The sequence below is a fragment of the Octopus sinensis genome, linkage group LG16 (assembly GCF_006345805.1).
Source record: "Octopus sinensis linkage group LG16, ASM634580v1, whole genome shotgun sequence".
In the NCBI taxonomy this organism is placed as follows: Eukaryota; Metazoa; Mollusca; class Cephalopoda; order Octopoda; family Octopodidae; genus Octopus; species Octopus sinensis.
In genome coordinates this window covers 1,896,505-1,918,182 of record NC_043012.1, presented here as the reverse complement: position 1 = coordinate 1,918,182, position 21,678 = coordinate 1,896,505, and the positions used below count along the sequence as shown (strand labels likewise).

The following is a 21,678-nucleotide window of genomic DNA, read 5'->3' as shown; positions in this document are numbered from 1 at the left end:
ATATCTGTAGAAAATTGGATAACGAGGTCCAATTGGTTTTTTATTTGGTTGATATTTGATCCACACAACTTCAAGTTATCAACAAAGAATAGATAGGGGGATGCTTTTGGATATATTTTTATGGCCACTATGTTTTATGTGTAGGTATGATAGGGGATTTAAGGAGTGGACAAGCAGCAGTACCAACAGGCTATCATCCTGAAAGATGCCTTTTTGATAGTGAATGCTGACTTGATTTGTTCCTTATCACTCCTAAGGAGCAAAGTGGTGTACTAAGTCTTGGTCATGCATTCAATAGCACTCATCAGTGATTGTGGGACATTGGTTTGCTACATGTATGTATGTATACATACACATGTATCTATGTAGACACACAATCCCCAGACACATATAAACATGCACACATACATACTTTTCATAGATACATAGGTATACATGCATGCATGGGATGGAGAAACTGTGCACAGTTGTGGAAATTAGCTGCCCAGATGATGTTAACATATAGCTGGAGATCAGTGTAAAAGAGAACACCTATGATGAACCTGTAATTATTGGGGCCCTGGGATATGTAACACACTGCCTAAATACCAATCTCGAGAAATTAGGCTTCTTAAAACCAGAACGGAAAAAACTAATTCAAAGACTACAGATCCAACCCATCATTGTAACTGTAAAAATCTGTAAAACTTTCCAGAAGTTTATAATTTAAATATATATGAGCATGTCAAGATATGCAACTATATGCACGAGAATACATACATAAAACATACAAATCTGCACATGATGGCCGTCCACTCATGATTGAGAAAGACCATTGCTGACCTTTAGGAACATTGTGCATGCTAGGATTAACTTATATTTTGCATTTGCAGATCCGTTGGTGACTAATGAGCCCTGCTCTTGACAAGCATACATGGCAGCACACATTGCAAACCATACAAAAATACCCTGTTGTTGCTGTTGAAATTCTACACCTAAGCTGCTATTGTTCATTGCACCCCTATTGTTTTACAATGGGTAAGAACACAGACACAGTTTTAGATACTCTACATCTGAGTAAAAGACGAGATAGGCAAGGCTGGAAAACCTTTGATCACAGTTCTGCTGGAATGCCACTAAGAGAATACATCCAATTACCATCACCATTATGACTTGGTAATGTGTATCATGTTTTTCAAATTGTTTTAGTGGCTGATGTAGTGAATGTACATAGACACTCTCATGGCCCCATTTCCCTTTGCTCAGAAGAACAGCTAAGATGTATCAGCTGAAGAAAGAGAGGGCTGGTATCCGTTGTAGTTGAGTAAACAGGAGCAATGTGAAGGACACAACATGCTGCTCTGTCCATGAGCTGAATGCTGGGGCCCTACGATCATAAACCTAAAACCTTAACCATTAGGCTATATACCTTCATAGAATGGGATTGATCTGTCGTTGAAGGGCCATATTAGACAGTGTAGTTCTAGATCCTTGGTTAGAAATCACTTCTTTCTCTATTGGCAGGAAATCTTGAAATAAATTGAATGATAATAAAACTTACTCACACACACACACATACATCAATTGAATATATTTATAAAATAAATGCTTTAAACTAAGGCAACAACCTTGTTGAAACAGGATTTCCTATTATTATAACCATTCTGTTTTTGTATGAGAACTGGAATTTAAATTTAGGAGTGAGCAAGGAATCTAGTATTTGGTGTGGTAATTTTAAAGACGGATGCCAGTCATCCAATCGGTGTCTCAATCTCACACCTTTTATGCCTTTACAATAACCACACCAAATACTAGTTTCTTTATCCACCCTGTAAGTTTAAATTCCAGCTCTGATATGAATATACAATTCTCATAATGCAAGGAAATCCTGTTTCAAGAAGGCTGTTGTCTTAGTTAAAAGCATTCAATTTACTAAGTGATCAATAAGTCTTATCTTATCTAAATAGTAATAAGTGTTATTCTTGTTTAGCCTAGAGTTATCCTTGACCCAGCAGATGTTCCAGCCATGACCATTGACAACAGTTGTTATTTATGTTGTTTAACCCTAGGCTAGTGCTGATCTAGTAGACCTGTTATAGATAGTGTTTCAGCTATGATCACTCCATCAGTCTATTTCTTTATTTAGATATTACACATTAATACACACACACTCATACATACATAGATACATATATATATATATATATATACACACACACACATATATATGCATATATTCATACACACACACACATATATATGCATATATTCATACACACACACACTTAATGCAGCTGTTGGTTATGGCTGATCACGAGGTTATCATTGGTTTCACACCTATTACGCTCTTAGATGTGTAGGAGAGTCACCAGACCTACAGGGGAGAAGCACAAAGCCTCTTTAATACTGGAGGCAGGAATGTCAGCGTTGTTTAAAAAAAACAACCCTGAAACAAAGTTCTACTAAGGAGCATCCCTTCTGGGTGAAATAGAATCATTTTCCTTTGACCAGTTTGTGTCCGAAAAGGTCAATATAATTTCCATTTGCTAGTCAACGAGCGGGGAATTCCATGCCTCTAACACTGATTTCCCCTCATGAGGGCACGAACTAAACACCTCACTTTTGTAGTTTAAGAAGCCCCCCCACCACCACCACCTCTTGAATCAAGCACGAAGAATTTGCTTGATCTAGGAGACTTCTTAAACTCCAAAAGTGAAGTATTTAGGAAATTTGTGTTGAGACATGGAATTCCTTACTTGCTGACTAGTGAATGGAAAATATGCATATACTGACCAATTTCTTGTTCCTATACTTGCTAAACTCTTTCATCTCTCACACTCTACAAAGTAGACATGTGTGTGTGTGTATATATTGCTGGCCTACATAGGTTCTTTCAGCTGTGCCCATGGTTATAATGCAACACTATCAAAGTGGCTCAGTTCATTTCACTAAAATAGGTACAACAAGGAGGTGAAATAACAAAATGCAATGCAGATAATTGTTTCATTTGCTTACAGTGTAGAGTTTAAATCAATGTGGGTGTATCTCAAAGTCACAGAGAAGATTATCTCCCCCCTACAACACACTGAGTTGTGTATTTACATAGAGAATACACTAAGGACTTCTAAGCTGCACACACTAGAAAAGGGTATGCACTCACCCCCCTCTCAAACACCACTCCTCTACACCTAAGCTGCTATTGTTCATTGCACCCCTATTGTTTTACAATGGGTAAGAACACAGACACAGTTTTAGATACTCTACATCTGAGTAAAAGACGAGATAGGCAAGGCTGGAAAACCTTTGATCACAGTTCCGCTGGAATGCCACTAAGAGAATACATCCAATTACCGTCACCATTATGACTTGGTAATGTGTATCATGCTTTTCAAATTGTTTTAGTGGCTGATGTAGTGAATGTACATAGATAACCTCTTGGCCCCATTTCCCTTTGCTCAGAAGAACAGCTAAGATGTATCAGCTGAAGAAAGAGAGGGCTGGTATCCGTTGTAGTTGAGTAAACAGGAGCAATGTGAAGGACACAACATGCTGCTCTGTCCATGAGCTGAATGCTGGGGCCCTACAATCATAAACCTCAACCATTAGGCTATATACCTTCATAGAATGGGATTGATATGTCATTGAAGGGCCATATTAGACAGTGTGGTTCTAGATATACTGTGACTGAATGGAATGGTCAAGACTGGAGGTCACAGATGAAGCATTTTTGATTGTAGATCTACTGGATCAGGGATGACTTGAGGGCCAAGCAACAACCATTTATGTAGCCATTAATATTAGTTTTAAAATTTTGGCAGAATGCCAGCAATTTTGTGGGGAGGGAGTAAGTGATTACATTGACCCCAGTGCTCAGCTGGTATTTATTTTATTGACCCCGAAAGGTTGAAAGGCAAAGGTGACTTTGATGGAATTTGAACACAGAACGTTGAGATGGATGAAATGCTGCTTAGCATTTTTCCTGGCATGCTAACGATTCTGCCAGTTTGCCACCTTAAAATACTGTATGTTAGATAATGTAGTGCTAGACACAATATGCCTGAATAAAAGATGGGATGGTCACAACTGGAACATCTTTGAAGGATCAAGACTGAACTGGGGCTGGACAACAATAATAACAGTTTCAAATTTTGCCACAAGGCTAGCGACTTTGTAGGGAGGGGGTAAGTCAATTACCCCCAGTGCCCAACTGGTACTTATTTTATCAACCCCCCTAGAGGATGAAAGGCAAAGATGACATTGGCAGAATTTGAACTCAGAATGTTAAGATGGACAAAAAGCCACTAAGCATTTTGTCCATCATGCTAACAATTCTGCCAGTTTATTGCCTTAATATAGCATGGCTCAGTGGTTAGAGTGTCAAGATTATGATCGTGAGGTTGTGAGTTTGAATCCCGGACCAGGCTGCATGTTGTGTTCTTGAGCAAGACACTTTATTTCACGTTGCTCCAGTTCACTCAGCTGTAGAAATGAGTTGCGATGTCACAGGTGCCAAGCTGTATCTGCCTTTCCATTGGATAACACCGGTGGCATGGAGAGGGGAGGCCGGTAATGCATGGGCGACTGCTGGTCTTCTATAACCAACCTTGTCCAGACTTGTGCCTGGAAGGGTAACTTTCTAGGTGCGAATCCATGGTCAGTCATGACCAAAGGGGGTCTCAACATATATGTGCGAGTGTATATATACACACACACATATATTACTCTTTACTCTTTTACTTGTTTCAGCCATTTGACTGCGGCCATGCTGGAGCACCACCTTTAATCGAGCAACTCGATCCCGGGACTTATTCTTTGTAAGCCCAGTACTTATTCTATCGGTCTCTTTTGCTGAACAGCTAAGTGACGGGGACATAAACACACCAGCATCGGTTGTCAAGCAATGCTAGGGGGACAAACACAGACACACACACACACACATACACACATATATATATATATATATATATATATATATATATATATATATATATACGACAGGCTTCTTTCAGTTTCCGTCTACCAAATCCACTCACAAGGCTTTGGTCGGCCCGAGGTTATAGTAGAAGACACTTGCCCAAGGTTCCACGCAGTGGGACTGAACCCAGAACCATGTGGTTGGTTAGCAAGCTACTTACGGCACAGCCACTCCTGTGCCTATATATATATAATTTAATAGACTATGTTTTTATGTGCTAAAGTTTTAGTTTGTTATGGTATGCGGTTTGTACCTGATGATTATGTTTGAGGTATTTCTCAACAAATGAAACTTAGTATCACGTAAACACATGTATTGTGTCTATCAAATAATATTAGATAAACAACCTTGTCCGGACCTGTGCCTGGGAGGGTAACTTTCTAGGTGCAATCCCACGGTCAGTCATGACTGAAGGGGGGGGGGGATCTCATAGCCATTAATATTGAAAAACTATACATTAGATAATGTACTCCCAGATACAATGTGTCTGAATAAAAGATGGGATGGTTACAGTTGGAACATCTTTGAAGGATGAAAACCTGAATAGGAATAACAACAGTGATAAGACATAATTATCAGTTTGTAAACCTTGTTGAAACAGGACTTCCTAGAGTTGCAATCATTGTGTTTTTATATAAGAGTTCGAGTTTAGAGTTGGGGGAGGTTAGTCATAAAGACAAACAGTTTACGGCTGACTATACACTAATCAATGCCTTTTTCTCACTGGTTTTTATTTTTATCATCTTGCTATCAAATGAAGTGGCTTGAGAATCTTTTTAGTATCTTGTTATAAGTATGGAACAATGACAGCTACAGCCTGTTCTACTACTAATAAAAAAAACAACATTTAATTTTATTACTGCAACTGTCACCAACACCATTTCATCAGAACAAATATATTCCCTGTCTGCACAACACCAATACAGCTCTAGCACTTAACTCTTACTCTCACTGTCCCATGCTTCACTACCATGCACACACACACACACAAACACACACCATGTACATCCCTCTATGTTCCCTGCCCATATTTCACTAACAAACATCATCACACATCTTACACACAAACACACCATATACAGTTCTCTATACACAAAGTCTATATTTTGCTACCAAACCCATTGTGACTCTCACACATACCCACATAGAATAGAATGAGTATGCTGTTTGTGAACTGAGAAAAACAACTTTGCTTTCAATTCAGATATAAGTTACATTGTAATAAAACAATACATTAGACAGTAAATCAGGAGAATATGACACTGTACGAAATAATTACAGGGAACAGAAGCTTTTAATAATTACATTAACCACAGTAGAGAAGAATGAAATATTAACAAGTTGAGTTTCTTGTTAATAAGTCTATTCTTCTGAAAGGTAAACCATTTAAAGAATGTAAATGAATAAATAGACTGTGTCTGCCCTTCATAAACATAACTCACAAGCATTGGGTACAATGCATTGTGGTATTTGTTCTGAGTTCAAACCCACCTGAGTTCAATTTTTCTTTCATTCTTCAGGGCCAATAGAATAAAGAGCCATTTAAGTATCAGGGTCGCATGTAATTAACTAACCACTGTCCCCAAATTTCAGGTCTTGAGCCTATGTTAGAAAATTATTAATGGTGGCAAGCTGGAGGGATTGCTTAGAGCATCAGAAAAGAAAAATGCCTTGTGGTATTTGTTCCAGCTCTTTATGATTTAAGTTCAAGTCTATCACATTCAGACTATGGCTTCTGGATCAACAAGAGAAACCACCACCACCACCACCACCAATAATAACAACAACAACAACAACACAAATATTCCTAGCAAAACAGTTATAAAAGAGGGCTCTTATGCCTGTGCAGGGAGCAATAAGGTTCCATGAGCAAGTTTCCATGGAACCTAATCTAACTGATGTGGAAATTTCACCAACTGAGGAAACAGGAAAGCTCACTTGCAGTTCTTTTACAACTGATAGAAAGAATTGCCAAAAGAATTAACAAAACCTGTGTGTGTGTGTGCGTGTGTGGCCAAATCCAAATAGGAAAATGTCTATATGGAATATGGAGCAACACTGACTTTGTAACTGGAGCCAGGCAATGTAACTGTGTAGAAATGAGATTCCTCACAGAAACCTTGGCTCAGAGACATTCTGGTTTTCCATGTAAATTACAAGAATCTATTACTCCTTTCTACATACCTTGGCTGGCATGGGGTAGAAATTAAAATATCAGATGTACCCGAAGAGGGGAATTAGATTAGCATCTATAGCACTTAGTAAAGAGCTAGAAATACAAAGAAATAATTAGATGGTGAGGGGAGCTAGTTAGCAGTTTAGAGGAGGTGATTAGTAAAAAGCATTGCAAATGATGTGCTCGCACTAAGAGTGGCCCTTGACCATTTCTTCAACACAAAAGATGAAGGTTGCATTACCAGAGCTAAGGCCCCATGTGCGAAAAAATGAGAAAAGAAAAACTGTCCGATGGGCTTGAGTGCCAGAAGTGCAACATGGCAGCAAAACCAAAACCAGGCTGCAGATGGAACAGGACATGCACATGCTATTTGGTTCTAAGCAGATGTGTGTGGAGGCACATGGCCCAGTGGTTAGAGCAGCAGACTCGCGGTTGAGGGATCACAGGTTCGAATCACAAACCAGGCAATGTATGTTTATGAGCAAAACACCCAAGCTCCATGTGGTTCTGGCAGAAGGTAATGGCGAACTTTTGCTGACTGTTTCGCCACAACTTTCTCTCACTTTTTCCTCCTGCATATAGCAGATCACCTGGAACGGATTTTCGTCCTGTCCAGGTGGGGAACCTATATATGCCAATGAAACCGGAGTCTGATTTATTAGAATTTACTTGTATATGATGGGGTAAGGTTGGGAGTGTAGGTTGAAAGTCGAGCGATTGGTGAGAAAAATATGAAGCAGTGAGTATTTCAAGAGAAATATATGCAAGGAGGAAGAAGGATCATCTAAAATAGGAGAAAAGTGGATCTTGTAAAAGCTGAGATATTTTAAAGAAGCCACTGACATGGGATTAAGAAATGGAGAGAGAGAGAGAGAGAGAGAGAGGAGAGAGAGAGAGAGAGAGAGAGAGAAGAGAGAGAGAGAGAGAGAGAGAGAGAGAGGAGAGAGAGAGAGAGAGAGAGAAGGAGCTGTGTGTGTGTTTGTAATTGAGAGGAAAAGAGAATTAGAAAGTGAGAGGAGAATGAGGAAGAAAAAAATGGAAGAAGAATTAAGAGAAGAAGAAGTGGAGGAAAAAGGAGAAGAAGGAAGAGAGGAGAAACAGTGGTTGATTGCTGTCACTCTGTGTCTAACTAATATATGCAGTGACATATCCAGGTGTAGAAAAGACAAAAAGGAAAAAAAAAAATCTTTTGCATTATAATAGACAATTTGTACACATGTACAAACATATTTTAGACAAAATCTCCTTCATCACAAAGGGACTGTTTATCTAAACAAATCTTCCTTACTGACCAACCCTTGTACTGTTACTACAACACCCACTGCTGCTGCCCACATTATCCCCCATTGCTGGTCTCATTGTCTAAGATCCCACATGGGCAATCTTTTCCGAGAAGCAGGCGCATATGCAAAAAACCCCCCCCAAAAAAAACCAAAAAAAAACCAGAAGTTAATTTTTCATTAGGCATGCAATTCAGAAAGTCCTGGAGGCTGCACTTTGCCCATGACTGCTCTGGATGCTTCAGAAAGAAAATTAAATTCCCCAGTCCTTCTCCCCCCACTTTTTCTCAGGGCTGCATTTTATGAAACTACCAACCTTTCACATTCATTATTAGATTTCTAAAATTTTAAATGTATGCCAACTTCATAAAAGTTTTCCTTGGCCTGGTTATGGAAACTGGCACACGTTATTTTTTCAAGTATAATACCCATTGTTATCACTATGGCTGACACTACCAGCACTGTCACCACCACCACCACTACCACCAGAGAAAAAGAGGTATGTAGATAATACCTACCAGTCAGTGGAACAATATTAAAAGGCATTAAAATACCTGTTTGCTCTAACATATCAATTGTGTCTACATAAACACACACATACATAATACATATAAATATATATAATACAAATCGTCCATTGTCCATGCTGGTATGATTGGATGGTTCGACTGGGCTGTTACGCTGGAAGGTTGCGCCAGGCTCCAGTCTGATTTGGCATGGTTTTCTATGGCTGGATGCCCTACCTAAAGACAACCACTCCAAGAGTGTTATGGGTACTTTTACATGCCACCAGCACGGGTATCTGCCACGACTGCCACTTTGCTTGGCTTGACAGGTCTTCTCAAGCACAATGTAATGCCAAAGGTCTTGGTCATTGCTTCCATGAGGCCCCACTGTAAGGCCCAAATATATATATATATCATCATCATCATCGTTTAACGTCCACTTTCCATGCTAGCATGGGTTGGATGATTATATATATAAATATATATATATACACATATAAGCAGAGAAACCCAGCATTGCTTGGGTTTAAAATGGCATTTACGTTTGACGGATATTTGTCCTCAACATTTTGGCTGATATACCCTCCAGCCTTCTTGGGAAAATTTCAAACCTGGGTTCTCATTCCTAAGGTATTTTTTGATGTTATTATTATTGTTCAGGTCACTGCTTAGAATTGAACTCAGAATCTTGGGGTTAGTAGCCCACACTTTTAACCACTACGTCATATGCCCATGGGCAATTATGGAGTGAATTTTAGGGCTTATAAATCTAATATTTTTCTATCCTTCCTTAATACCGGTTCTTATATGTTGCTCATATCTGCACTCTGTCTGCTTAGAAGGTTGTTGTATCCTATCATATGTGCAGCTTCTTTTAGATTTTGTATTTTCCAGTGGTGTTCTCTGTCTATTATTTTAACTTCATCCCACAGGGGGAAATGGTCTCCATTTTTCTATACATGATCAGCTATACCCGATTTATCAATATCTCCTTGTGTCACAGCTTTGCGATGTTCGTCTACCCTTATTTTGAGGGGGCAACATGTTTCGCCTTTGTATAACCTACCACAGCTGCATGGGATGGAGTACACGCAGTCTTTGGTCATATTCTCTTCTATTGGTGGTTTTACTCGAAGGAGATATTTGCAAAATTTTGTATTACTCTTGACTACTGTCCTGATGTCATATGGGCTGTATATCTTTTGTATCTTTTTGGAGAGGCCTCATCCTCTCTCTTTTTCATAATTGGAGTGGATAGTATACTTTTGGGGTAGTTGTTGCTTAACAGATCATTATTGAGCTTGATCATTTCTTTGTGGTGTGTATCACAATCGCTACTTATATTCTTTGCACAATGTTTTAGGCACTGAGCAATCCCTCTCTTTACACTGTATGGATGGTGGGAAATGAAGTTGAGGTATCGTCCAGTAAAGGTTGGCTTGCGGTATACGGATGTCAAAAATTACCTTAGGAATGAGAACCCAGGTTCGAAATTTCCCAAGACACCTGAAGAAGGCTGGAGGGTATATCAGCCGAAACGTTGTGTTAACAACAAACAAGGTGAGGACAAATATTTGTTGAATATAAATAATGTACATCATTTCCCATGTCTTAAATATAGAACAGTAGTCTTTTATTGTTTTACTTGTTTTGGTCATGTGACTGCAGCCATGCTGGAGCACTGCTTTTAGGTGCAGAAATTGACTCTAGGATTTATTCTTTGTAAGTCTAGTACTTATTCTATTGGTGTGTTTTGCCAAACAGCTAAGTTACAGGGATGTAAACACAACAACATTGGTTGTCAAGTGATGGTGGGTTATAAATATAGACACACACACACACACATATATATATATATATATATATATATATATATAATTACAAATTGAGATAGGGGTTGTGAGTGCAACCCACCATGGGATAACACATATACAATATACTGCCAGTACAGCACCCAACAAAGTTAATACATAAATGTTAAGAATTGTGATGCAATTAATTCATTTATTGTATTATATGGGCAAAGGTAAAATGTTTTACCACAAATTAATAATACAAAATAAGAAAATGGAGAAATACACCTTTAAGGTGTATTTCTCCATTTTCTTATTTTGTATATATATATGTGTGTGTGTGTGTGTGTGTGTGTGTGTGTAAAAGTCAGTAAATATAAATATATATATACATATATATATTCTTTTACTTGTTTCAGTCATTTGACTGCGGCCATGCTGGAGCACCACCTTTAGTCAAACAAATCAACCCTGGGACTTATTCTTTGTAAGCCTAGTATTTATTCTATCGGCCTTTTTTGCCGAACTGCTAAGTTATGGGGACGTACACACACCAGCATCAGTTGTCAAGCGATGGTGAAGGGGGAGGGGGGGAACAAACAGAGACAGACAAGCATACAAACACACACACATATATGATGGGCTTCTTTCAGTTTCCGTCTATCAAATCCACTCACATCGTCAATACTAACATCATTGTTTATTGTCTTTTGCACCAAATGTTCTCGGCAGCCTTGTTGGGGCATTCTTCCGTCCCTGTTGTCTTATACATATATATAACTAGCAGTATCGCCCGGCGTTGCTCGGGTTTGTAAGGGAAATAACTATATAAGCATTTTTAGAGATGTAAAGTATAATAGCCATCTCAATATGGCTAACCTCAAAGGAGGGGTGTTACTGTAGCTTTTTACGTTCTGAGATTTAATAATACATTTTTAGAGAGTTACTTCCCTTATATAATAGCAAAAAAATGCATTAAAAATGGGGAAAAATGATGGAAAATTTTTTTTTAAATCGTAGACGCGCGCTAATACCCAGAAGGGCTCGATATGAATCACGACTATAAGATACCCGGTTTTAGTTACACTGCACCGCAAAATGTGGGAGTAGTTAGGAATCTAAATCGTAGGAGACAGACACACAACTTCACTTTTATATATAAAGATATTGCATATATTGGGATGTGAGTTTATATATATATCATTCTCTGCTTCTTGAGTAGAATGTGAATTGTAATGTGTTGGTTACAAATATTTCTCAGTCTATTGTTGTAAATGTTTATAGATATTTGTTTATGGCCTTTCATCGCTCTTATTGTCTTCGGTCAGTCTTGCGTTTGTGTGTGTTTCATTGCTTTATCACACTGTCTCTCATTCACATGCAGACGTACAGGTCATATTTTTCATAAAGCTCTATGCTTTGCTTTTACTTTTTAAATTGATTTTAAGTTTGTCATATCATTGGTCCTAGTCTTTGAATTAAGCAGAACTCACACGTGTGTGTGTGGGTGTGTGTGTACATATGTATGTATGTCTACACATATACACACACAGGAGTGGCTGCGTGGTAAGTAGCTTGCTAACTAACCACATGGTTCCAGGTTCAGTCCCACTGTGTGGCATCTTGGGCAAGTGTCTTCTGCTATAGCCCCAGGCCGACCAATGCCTTGTGAGTGGATTTGGTAGACGGAAACTGAAAGAAGCCCGTTGTATATATGTATATATATATGTGTGTGTGTGTGTATGTGTTTGTATTTGTCCCCCTAGCATTGCTTGACAACCGATGCTGGTGTGTTTACATCCCCGTCACTTAGTGGTTTGGCAAAAGAGACTGATAGAATAAGTACTGGGCTTACAAAGAATAAGTCCTGGGGTCGATTTGCTCGACTAAAGGTGGTCTCCAGCATGGCCGCAGTCAAATGACTGAAACAAGTAAAAGAGTAACACACAATATGAGGGAGGTTAGCTGAAGCATCAGAGCGTCGGGTATTAACTGCTTAGTGATATTTCTTTCAACTATCTGAGCTTTGGGTTCAAATCCTGTCGAGGCCAACTTTGCCGTTTATCCATTCGATCGATGGAAATGGATCAGCGGAATTCTGAGAGTCCAAATGAGTTAACTTTGCTGCAACTGTCGCACTATCTGTTCCGGTTCTGAACTGTATAACAGCTGTGAAAATACTGGTGCCAAGGTGTGCCGGGTCTTCCTTGCCTGTCTTCAGTTTCAAATCAGTGATCGTGTGGAGCAGGAAGACTTGCATATATGGACAACTGCAATTTCATCAGAAGAAACCTTGTCCTGGTCTACACTTACATGCAGAAGCAAGATATATAGCCTAATTTGACTGGCGGAGGCCTTGCGCGGGTGCATTTCGCTCTGATGGTGGCTAGTGAGCTGAAGCTTCTGAGACACTGTCAAAAATTAAATATGCAGCTGAAGATTGCTCTACATTTTAAATTGATGTAATGTTTGCATTGTTCAATTAAATGGAGTCGCATGAAACGATCGTACTGCATTACCTCTGGATATCCTCGTTGCTTATTTTGATTGTAATCACCCAATTTGAATTAGATGGATAATACCATACTAAATTCTGGTGCCTTTAACTTAAGTACCATATTCATCTGAATCTCTCTCTCTCTCTCTCTCTCTCTATATATATATATATATATATATGCACACATACATAAACATATGTGTGTGTGTGTGTTTGTGTATCTGTGTTTGTCCCCCTCCCCACCATTGCTTGACAAATGATGTTGGTGTATTTACGTCCCTGTAACTTAGTGGTTGGGCAAAAGAGACCAATAGAATAAGTACTAGGCTTACACAAAGTAAGTCCTGGGGGTCGATTTGTTTGACTAAAGGTGGTTCTCCAGCATGGTCTCAGTCAAATGAGTGAAATGAATAAAAGAATATAAGCAGAACTTGAAGCAATTCAAAGAAGCTACACAAAGAAGATCGTCTCAATGCAACATATCAGCTACTGGGAAAGACTGAAAGTATTAAAACTCTTCTCCCTAGAGCGAAGGTGGGAGAGATATGCGGTGATATACATCTGGAAAATCCTGGAGGGTCTTGTCCCAAACTTTGGCATTCAAAGCTACCCCAACCGCAAAACGGGTCGCCACTGCATGGTGCCAAAGATTCCAACATCACCATCAAAATACAGGACCAGATACTGCAACAGCTTGGGTTTCAGAGGACCACAGCTCTTTAACATCCTCCCTAAATGCCTGAGAGACTTGCATGGTGTGGATGTGGGTTTCTTTAAAACTAAACTGGATCTCTTCTTGTCGGGGGTCCCAGATGAATCTACCTCACGGCAGGAGACACAGATGTGGGCAGTGACATCGAACTCCCTTGTTGACCAAGTGCCACGTATCAGAAGTGGATTCACATATTAGTGTAGCTCATTCAGTGGTGGTGCCCCAGCATGGCCGCAGCCTTCGGGCTAAAACATTTTTAAGGATTTAAACATATATATGTATATGTACATATATATGTGTGTATATTATATATATATATATATATACACACACATACATTTATGGGAGAAATATATACATATATATGTAATGTATATATACATTGCCAAATAAACGCACACACACTATATATATATTTTTTCTTCACTTGTTTATTAGTTATTTTATTATTTTAACGTCTGTCCATTGTCTGGAAATCTTTTGTCACACATCTGTGACCTCTTGCAAGAACACACATGGAAATGAAAAGTGTCACTGAAGAGGTTACAGATGTGTGACGAAAGATTTTATTTTAACTTCTGTCCATTGTCTGGAAAATCTTTTGTCACAAATCTGTGATCTCTTCAGCAACACTTTTCATTTCCGTGTGTGTTCTTGTAAGAATACACACGGAAACGAAAGATTTTCGGACGATGGATAGATGTTAAAATAATAAAATAACAGTAATAAACAAATGAAGAAAAAGGTATATATATATATATATATATACGAGGGGTGTTCAATAAGTAATGCCCCTGACCCAATTCCCATAGCAGTAGAGCAACGAAACTTGGCACAGTTATTAGTCTTTTTCTACATAGGAACCACTCAGAGTTACACATTTCTCCCATCGTTTGATGCAACTCTGGAGACCGTTTTTGTAGAAGACCCCAGCTTGGTCCTCCAACCACGACGTGACTTCAGAAATCAAGGCTGCATCATCTGGGAAACGCTTTCCTTTCAAAAACAACTTCATGGCTGGGAAGAGGTGAAAATCAGAGGGTGCAAGGTCAGGAGAGTAGGGGGATAGGGGAGGAGTTAATAGCTGCACGCCTGTGCTTCTGATCTGGCGACACGCGAGTTGTAGACCGAAGCGTTGTCCTGCAGGAGGAGGATGCCTTTGCTGATCTTGCCCCGCCTCTTGATTTTGATAGCTTCTCTTAATTTCCTCAAAAGTGAAGCATAATAGGCTCCTGTAATTGTGGTACCCTTTGCCAGGAAATCTGTCATCACTACTCCGTCCTGGCCCCAGAAGACTGTGAGCATGACCTTGCCAGCGGAGGGCTGCACCCTTGCCTTCTTTGGAGGAGGTGAGTCACGGTGCTTTCACTGCATTGACTGGGCTTTGGTGTCTGGATCATAGTGATGGACCCAGGTTTCATCCTGTGTAATCAGTCTTTCGAAAAATTTTGACTCATCTTCTTGGCACATCTCCAAATTCATCCTCGAGCAATCGACGCGTTCTTGCTTCTGGAAAGGTGTGAGCAACCTGGGAATCCATCTGGCAGACACCTTTTGCATATGCAAATGATCATGAATGATAGTTTCCACAGACCCGGTACTAAACTTGACCTCATGGGCTATTTGGCGAATAGTTATGCGTCGATCTTCCAAAATGGCAGCCTCAACTTGACGGACAGATGCCTCATCAATGGCAGAAGGGGGGCGACCAGATCTGGGAGCTGTTTCCGCAGAGTTCCAACCATGTTTGAATTCACGATGCCAGCATTTTACAAGGTCATATGATGGGGCATCATCACCATAAGTTACTTTCATTTCATCAAAAGTCTCCTGTGGTGTGCGTCCTTTCAAATACAAAAACCGGATCACTGCTCGACACTCAACAGGCTCCATTTCACACTTGACTCAGTTCAAACACCTGTATTTCAGAAACCACAATTAGTTCAGAGCTGTAATTTGCCACTTAATCTATAGAGATATAAATAATTGCACATGTAAATTTTCAGCTAGATCAAACAACTGCAAGTGGGTCAGAGGCATTACTTATTGAACGCCCCTCGTATATATATATATATATATATATAGTGCAAGTGTTTATTTGGCAAAATAAATAAATAAAGTGCCCATCCTGAAATACAACAATGTCTGTTTCAACACACGGTTTCACATCAGGAATCTTGCAAAACGAAATGGTATATAGTTTATAGGTTAGAGACAAGTGTTCTCTATGTAGAATACACTTTGAAGTGCCCAAGAGATTTTAGCTTGAGCCAGTAGAGGAGTAAATGTAATGACAAGCAAGTTAGGCAAGTTAATTTACATAGAATATTGAAGACATGTAATAGAGAAAATGTATGTATGTATGGATACAAAATAGTCTGACTTACAGCATGGTCGATGCTAGTCCTACTTGACTGGCTCCTGTGCTGGTGACATGTAAATGATATCAGGAGTTAAATGGGTAGAGTTTTATGAGTCTGACAGCTGTTTCTGGGGTCCTGATGGTTCAGAATAATGATAGTTACTTGGTTCCAGTATCAGATAACACCACCTCCTTCTTCAGGGGAGAATTTTACATCTGAGGTGTTGACAGGATGGAGTTTAAAGATATTTGCATATATTTAACTATGTCTTTGTGTCTGAGTTTGTTCTCCTGCCATCGTTTGACAACCAGTGTTGGTGTGTTTACATCCCTGTAACTTAGTGGTCTGGCAAAAGTGACTGATAGAACAAGTAGTCGGTTTACAAAGAATAAGTTTTGGGGGTCAATTTCTTCGACTACAACTCTTTAAGGTGGTGCACCAGAATGGCCACAGGCAAATGACTGAAACAAGTAAAATAATAAAAGAATATCTTTTATTTGTTTCACTCAATGGACTGTGGCCATGCTGGGGCACCACGTTCAAGAGTTTTATTTGAATCAATTGAACCCAGTAATTATTTAAAGACTGGTACTTCCCTAAGATTCCACACAGTGGAACTGAACCTGAAATCATGTGGTTGGGAAGCAAATTTCTTACCACACTGCCAAGCCTGCACGTATCTGCGCCTATATCTATCTTTGCTTCTTTTTTTTTATTGCATTTATTTATCTGTGCGGGTGGCACGTAAAAAGCACCCACTACACTCACGGAGTGGTTGGCGTTAGGAAGGGCATCCAGCCATAGAAACACTGCCAGATCAGACTGGGCCTGATGCAGCCTTCTGGCTTCACAGACCCCAGTTGAACCGTCCAACCCATGCTAGCATGGAAAGCGGACGCTAAATGATGATGATGATGTGTATCAATAACTACACCTATCTACCTCAGTCTCCTACCTAACTGTTTGTTCATCTAATCAAACTTGAACTGCTGTGTGCAATAAAAAAAAAAAAAGGAAAAAAGGAAATAAAAAAACTGCAAACCAAAGTTATCAATATAAATATTTGCTCTGCAGTGATTTGTGTAACTCATGTTTAGTCTGCCACCGCTTTGATGTTGTTGACCATTATATTCAAGTATGTACAACATCTCTAACAATCAATGTATCAATCTATCTTTATGTGAAAGCCTGCCTATTTATCTGTCTATCGGTTTGTATCTACCCAGTTAACAATGTTTGACTATCTACTGTTCTTTACGAAATTTTATTGCTATGTCTGTTTATCTGTTTGACTCCACCTATAGAGAAAATATATACAAGTAATGATTCCTAACTTAAAGTGACAGATGTGGTGGGTAACAACTGTGGTTTGTTTTGTTATATCATTCTCGCTATTCAGTATTATCGAACCCTGTGGTATATTAAACCAAAAGAAAGAAAAAAAGATCTGATACATAGGCACAGGAGTGGCTGTGTGGTAAGTAGCTTGCTAACCAACCACATGGTTCCGGGTTCAGTCCCACTGCGTGGCATCTTGGGCAAGTGTCTTCTGCTATAGCCCCGGGCCGACCAATGCCTTGTGAGTGGATTTGGTAGACGGAAACTGAAAGAAGCCTGTCGTATATATGTATATATATGTATGTGTGCTTGTGTGTCTGTGTTTGTCCCCCCTCGCATTGCTTGACAACCGATGCTGGTGTGTTTACGTCCCCGTCACTTAGCGGTTCGGCAAAAGAGACCGATAGAATAAGTACTGGGCTTACAAAGAATAAGTCCCGGGGTTGATTTGCTCGACTAAAGGTGGTGCTCCAGCATGGCCACAGTCAACTGACTGAAACAAGTAAAAGAGTATACTAATTGTTTTACGAAAGTTAAATGAAGTTTGAACTTTGAGCATAAGGGACAATGAATGAATTCTACAGACAGAGCATTTCATCCGATGATCTCAGCACTTACCTGAAATATTTGCATGAAACCACACACACACACACACACTTGTGCACATATGCAGGCTATATGCAAGCAGAAAATGAGAACAGTGATGCACGAGTGATTAGTATTGACAGAAAATGGGATAGTTTTGTTTGTTTGCATAGAAAGCTAAGTAAAATTGATAAAGTACAGCATATCGAGAGGTTTAAAAATTTGGGGAAGGGCAGGGGATAATACGAACCAGGTGTCAGCATGTGGTTAAGAGTAGTAGTAGTAGTAGTAGTAGTAGTGAATGGAATTAGTAGTATATTCTTTTCAGGCACAAGGTCTGAAATTTTTGGGGAGGGTGCCAGTTGATTAGATTAACTCCCGGTTCACAACTGGTACTTAATTTATCGACCCTGAAAGGATGAAAGGCAAAGTTGACCTCAGCGGAATTTGAACTCAGAACATAAAGACAGATGAAATACCGCTAAGCATTTCGCCCGGCGTGCTAACGGTTCTGCCAGCTTGCTGCCTTAATTCCTAATAATATTTTATTCTACTCTAGGCACAAGGCCCCAAATTTTTGGGAGGGTGCCAGTTGATTAGATTAACCTCCTGTTCACAACTGATACTGAATTTATTAACCCCAAAAGTATGAAAGGCAAAGTCAACCTCGGCTGAATTTGAACTCAGAATATAAAGACAGATGAAATACCGCTAAGCATTTCGCTCGGCATGCTAATGATTCTGCCAGCTCGCCGCCTGGGAATTAGTGATGTATTGCGGGAGAATGTGGTGTCAAAAGGTTCCCGGACTAGTTGTGTAGCAACAGACAGCAGCTTATGGTTGCATGTACAGTAGGAGCTAGCAGTGACCTTCATGGGGGTAGTGTGCCAAGTGACATCGCTGTGTTTACTTCACAAACTGTGAAATTTGTGTTTTTGTGATCATGTGTGTATGCTGTAGTCTGCAGTTTTGTCATCGATGGGAACAAAGAGCCGATGTGAAATTTTGAGTTGAACTTGGGAAATCTGCTACAGAGACATTGAGCATGTTTCAGCAACCTTACAGTGACAAGGCAATGGGTCACACACAATGTTTTGAGGTGCGTGACCACTTCAAAAGTAGAAGAATGTCCCTGGGAGATGATGAGCAATCTGAAAGACCTGTCACGAGCATCACCCTCTGAAATGAGGTATTGCACATTGAGTATATGTCCCTCAGGGCCAGACTGTCAATCGAGAGTTCTACTGCAAAGTTTTGAAGTATTTGTGGGAGGACGGTCAGTGAAAGCGGCAGGATCTGTGGAGCACAGAGAATAGGATTCTTCATGATGACAACGCACTGTCACTGAGCTCTCCTTACTCTCGAGATTCTTGCCCAAAGCAACATAGTATCACTTCCACACCCATCCTATTCATCAGATTTAGCCCCTGTGGATTTCCATCTCCTCCCCAAGATGAAAATGCAGCTCAAAGGTCACCATTTTAGCACTGTTGTCAAGATTAAGAGTGAATCAACTAGCTTACGGAAAATGACTTCCAGGTTCGATTCCAAAAGTGGCAAGAATGCTGGGACCAGTGTATTGCTGGACAAGGTGACTATTCCAAAAGAGATGGTGCTAAAACTTAGGTAAATAAGTTATTTTTTTATTAAACATAACTAGTCTGGGAACCTTTTGATATCACCTTATATTAAAACTATATACAACTCCAGCACCGCCTTGACTGGCTCCCGTGCCAGTGGCACATTAAAAGCACCAACCGATCGTGGCCGCTGCCAGACTCCCCTGGCACATAAAAAGCACCCACTACACTTGCGGAGTGGTTGGCGTTAGGAAGGGCATCCAGCTGTAGAAACACTGCCAGATGAGACTGGAGCCTGGTGAAGCCTTCTGGCTTCCCAGACCCTGGTCGAATTGTCCAACCCATGCTAGCGTGGAAAACGGACGTTAAACGATGATGATGATGATGAACTCCATCCAAATGTGTTGACCGTTACTTTTATTTATTTATCCACTCACCTATGTATGTGTATATATATGTAATACAACAACTGCTTCTGTGCCGCAGCACCGGCTGTTAGTTACTGAGTTTCTAATCTCAAACCATTACATGAATTATCTTATAAATAATTGCATAAAGGAACATGCAACTAGCATCTGTGCTGGTGGCACGTAAAAGCACCGATCACACTCTCAGAGTGGTTGGTGTTAGGATGGGCATCCATCCGTACAAACCATGCCAAACCAGACTGGAGTCTGGTGCAGCCCCTCAGCTTACCAGTTCTGTTCAAACTGTCTAACCCATGTTCAGCAATGGACAACGGACATTAAATGATGATGATGCAACAGCAGCTGAGTATTGGCACTTTATCATGGAAGTTGCTTTGAAAGAGAAACATTAACTGAGATAAAGAAGAAGGGACTTGAAATAGTTACGAGACTAGGGACAGAGGAAAGAACAAAACTATACATATACAAATATAAAGAGTAAAGCCCTGCTACCACTTCAGCCATGAATGACCATGGGGTTGCACCTAGAAAGGTTCCCCTCTGAGGCACAAGTCCAGGCAAGGTTGTTTATGGATGACCAGCAGTCGCCCATGCATACCGGCCTTCCCTCTCCAATGCCATCAATGCTATCCAAGGGAAGGGCAAAGGCCAATACAGTTTGGCACCAGTGATGTCGCAACTCATTTCTATACCTGAGTGAGCTGGAGCAATGTGAAATAAAGTGTCTTGCTCAAGAACACAACACACAGCCCAGTCTGGGAATTGAACTCACTACCTCACGTTTGAGAGTCCAATGCTCAAACCATTGAGCCATGTAATATACATATATATATATATTAGGTTGTCAAGAAAGTTCTTGCGGTTTTTAACCTTTAAATTCAGATGCATATATCTCAGCTCAAACAAAACTTTATTTATTGAAATAAACATCATCAGAATCAACACACTTTTGCCAACGTGAAACAAGTCTACTTATGCCAGTAGGGTAAAAATCCTGTGTTCTGGTGGAGATGAAGTCGTTGAAGGTGTGTTTGGCACTGTCTTGGTTTTTGAAATATTTCTCACTCAGGAAGTTGTCGAGATGCTTGAAAAAGTGGTAGTCGGTAGGCGAGAGGTCTGGCGAGTATGGCAGATAAGGCAGAGTTTCGTAGCCCAATTCGTTCAACTTCTGCAGGGTCAGTTGTACAACATGCAGCCAAGCGTTGTCGTGGAGAAGAATTGGTCCTTTTCTATTGACCAATGCTGGCTATTGTTGTCGGAGTTTCTTATGCATTTCATCCATTTGCTGACAGTACTTTTCCGCCGTAATGGTTTCGCATGGTTTCAGAAAGCTGTGATGGATGAGACTGGCCACAGACCACCAAACAGTCACCATGACCTTCTTTTGGTGCAACTTTGGCTTTGGGAAGTGCTGTGGAGTTTCATCAGCATCCAACCACTGAGCTGAGCATTGCTGGTTGTCGTAA

General features: G+C 40.0%; 1 protein-coding gene across 2 annotated transcripts in view; it reads right to left on the bottom strand.

The window, feature by feature from the left end:
• LOC118766466 (homeotic protein ocelliless-like) overlaps positions 1–21,678 on the bottom strand; it is a 48,054-nt gene that overhangs the window by 13,746 nt on the left and 12,630 nt on the right. The window contains exon 2 of one of the 2 annotated variants that reach the window (XM_036509825.1): positions 12,888–13,120. The exons of the other annotated variant lie outside the window; for it this stretch is intronic. Within the exon in view, the coding sequence (XP_036365718.1) occupies positions 13,019–13,120 (102 nt within the window). The 3' untranslated portion in view covers positions 12,888–13,018. Of the gene's footprint in view, positions 1–12,887; positions 13,121–21,678 lie in introns of those variants that run through there. 2 annotated transcript variants of the gene reach the window in all.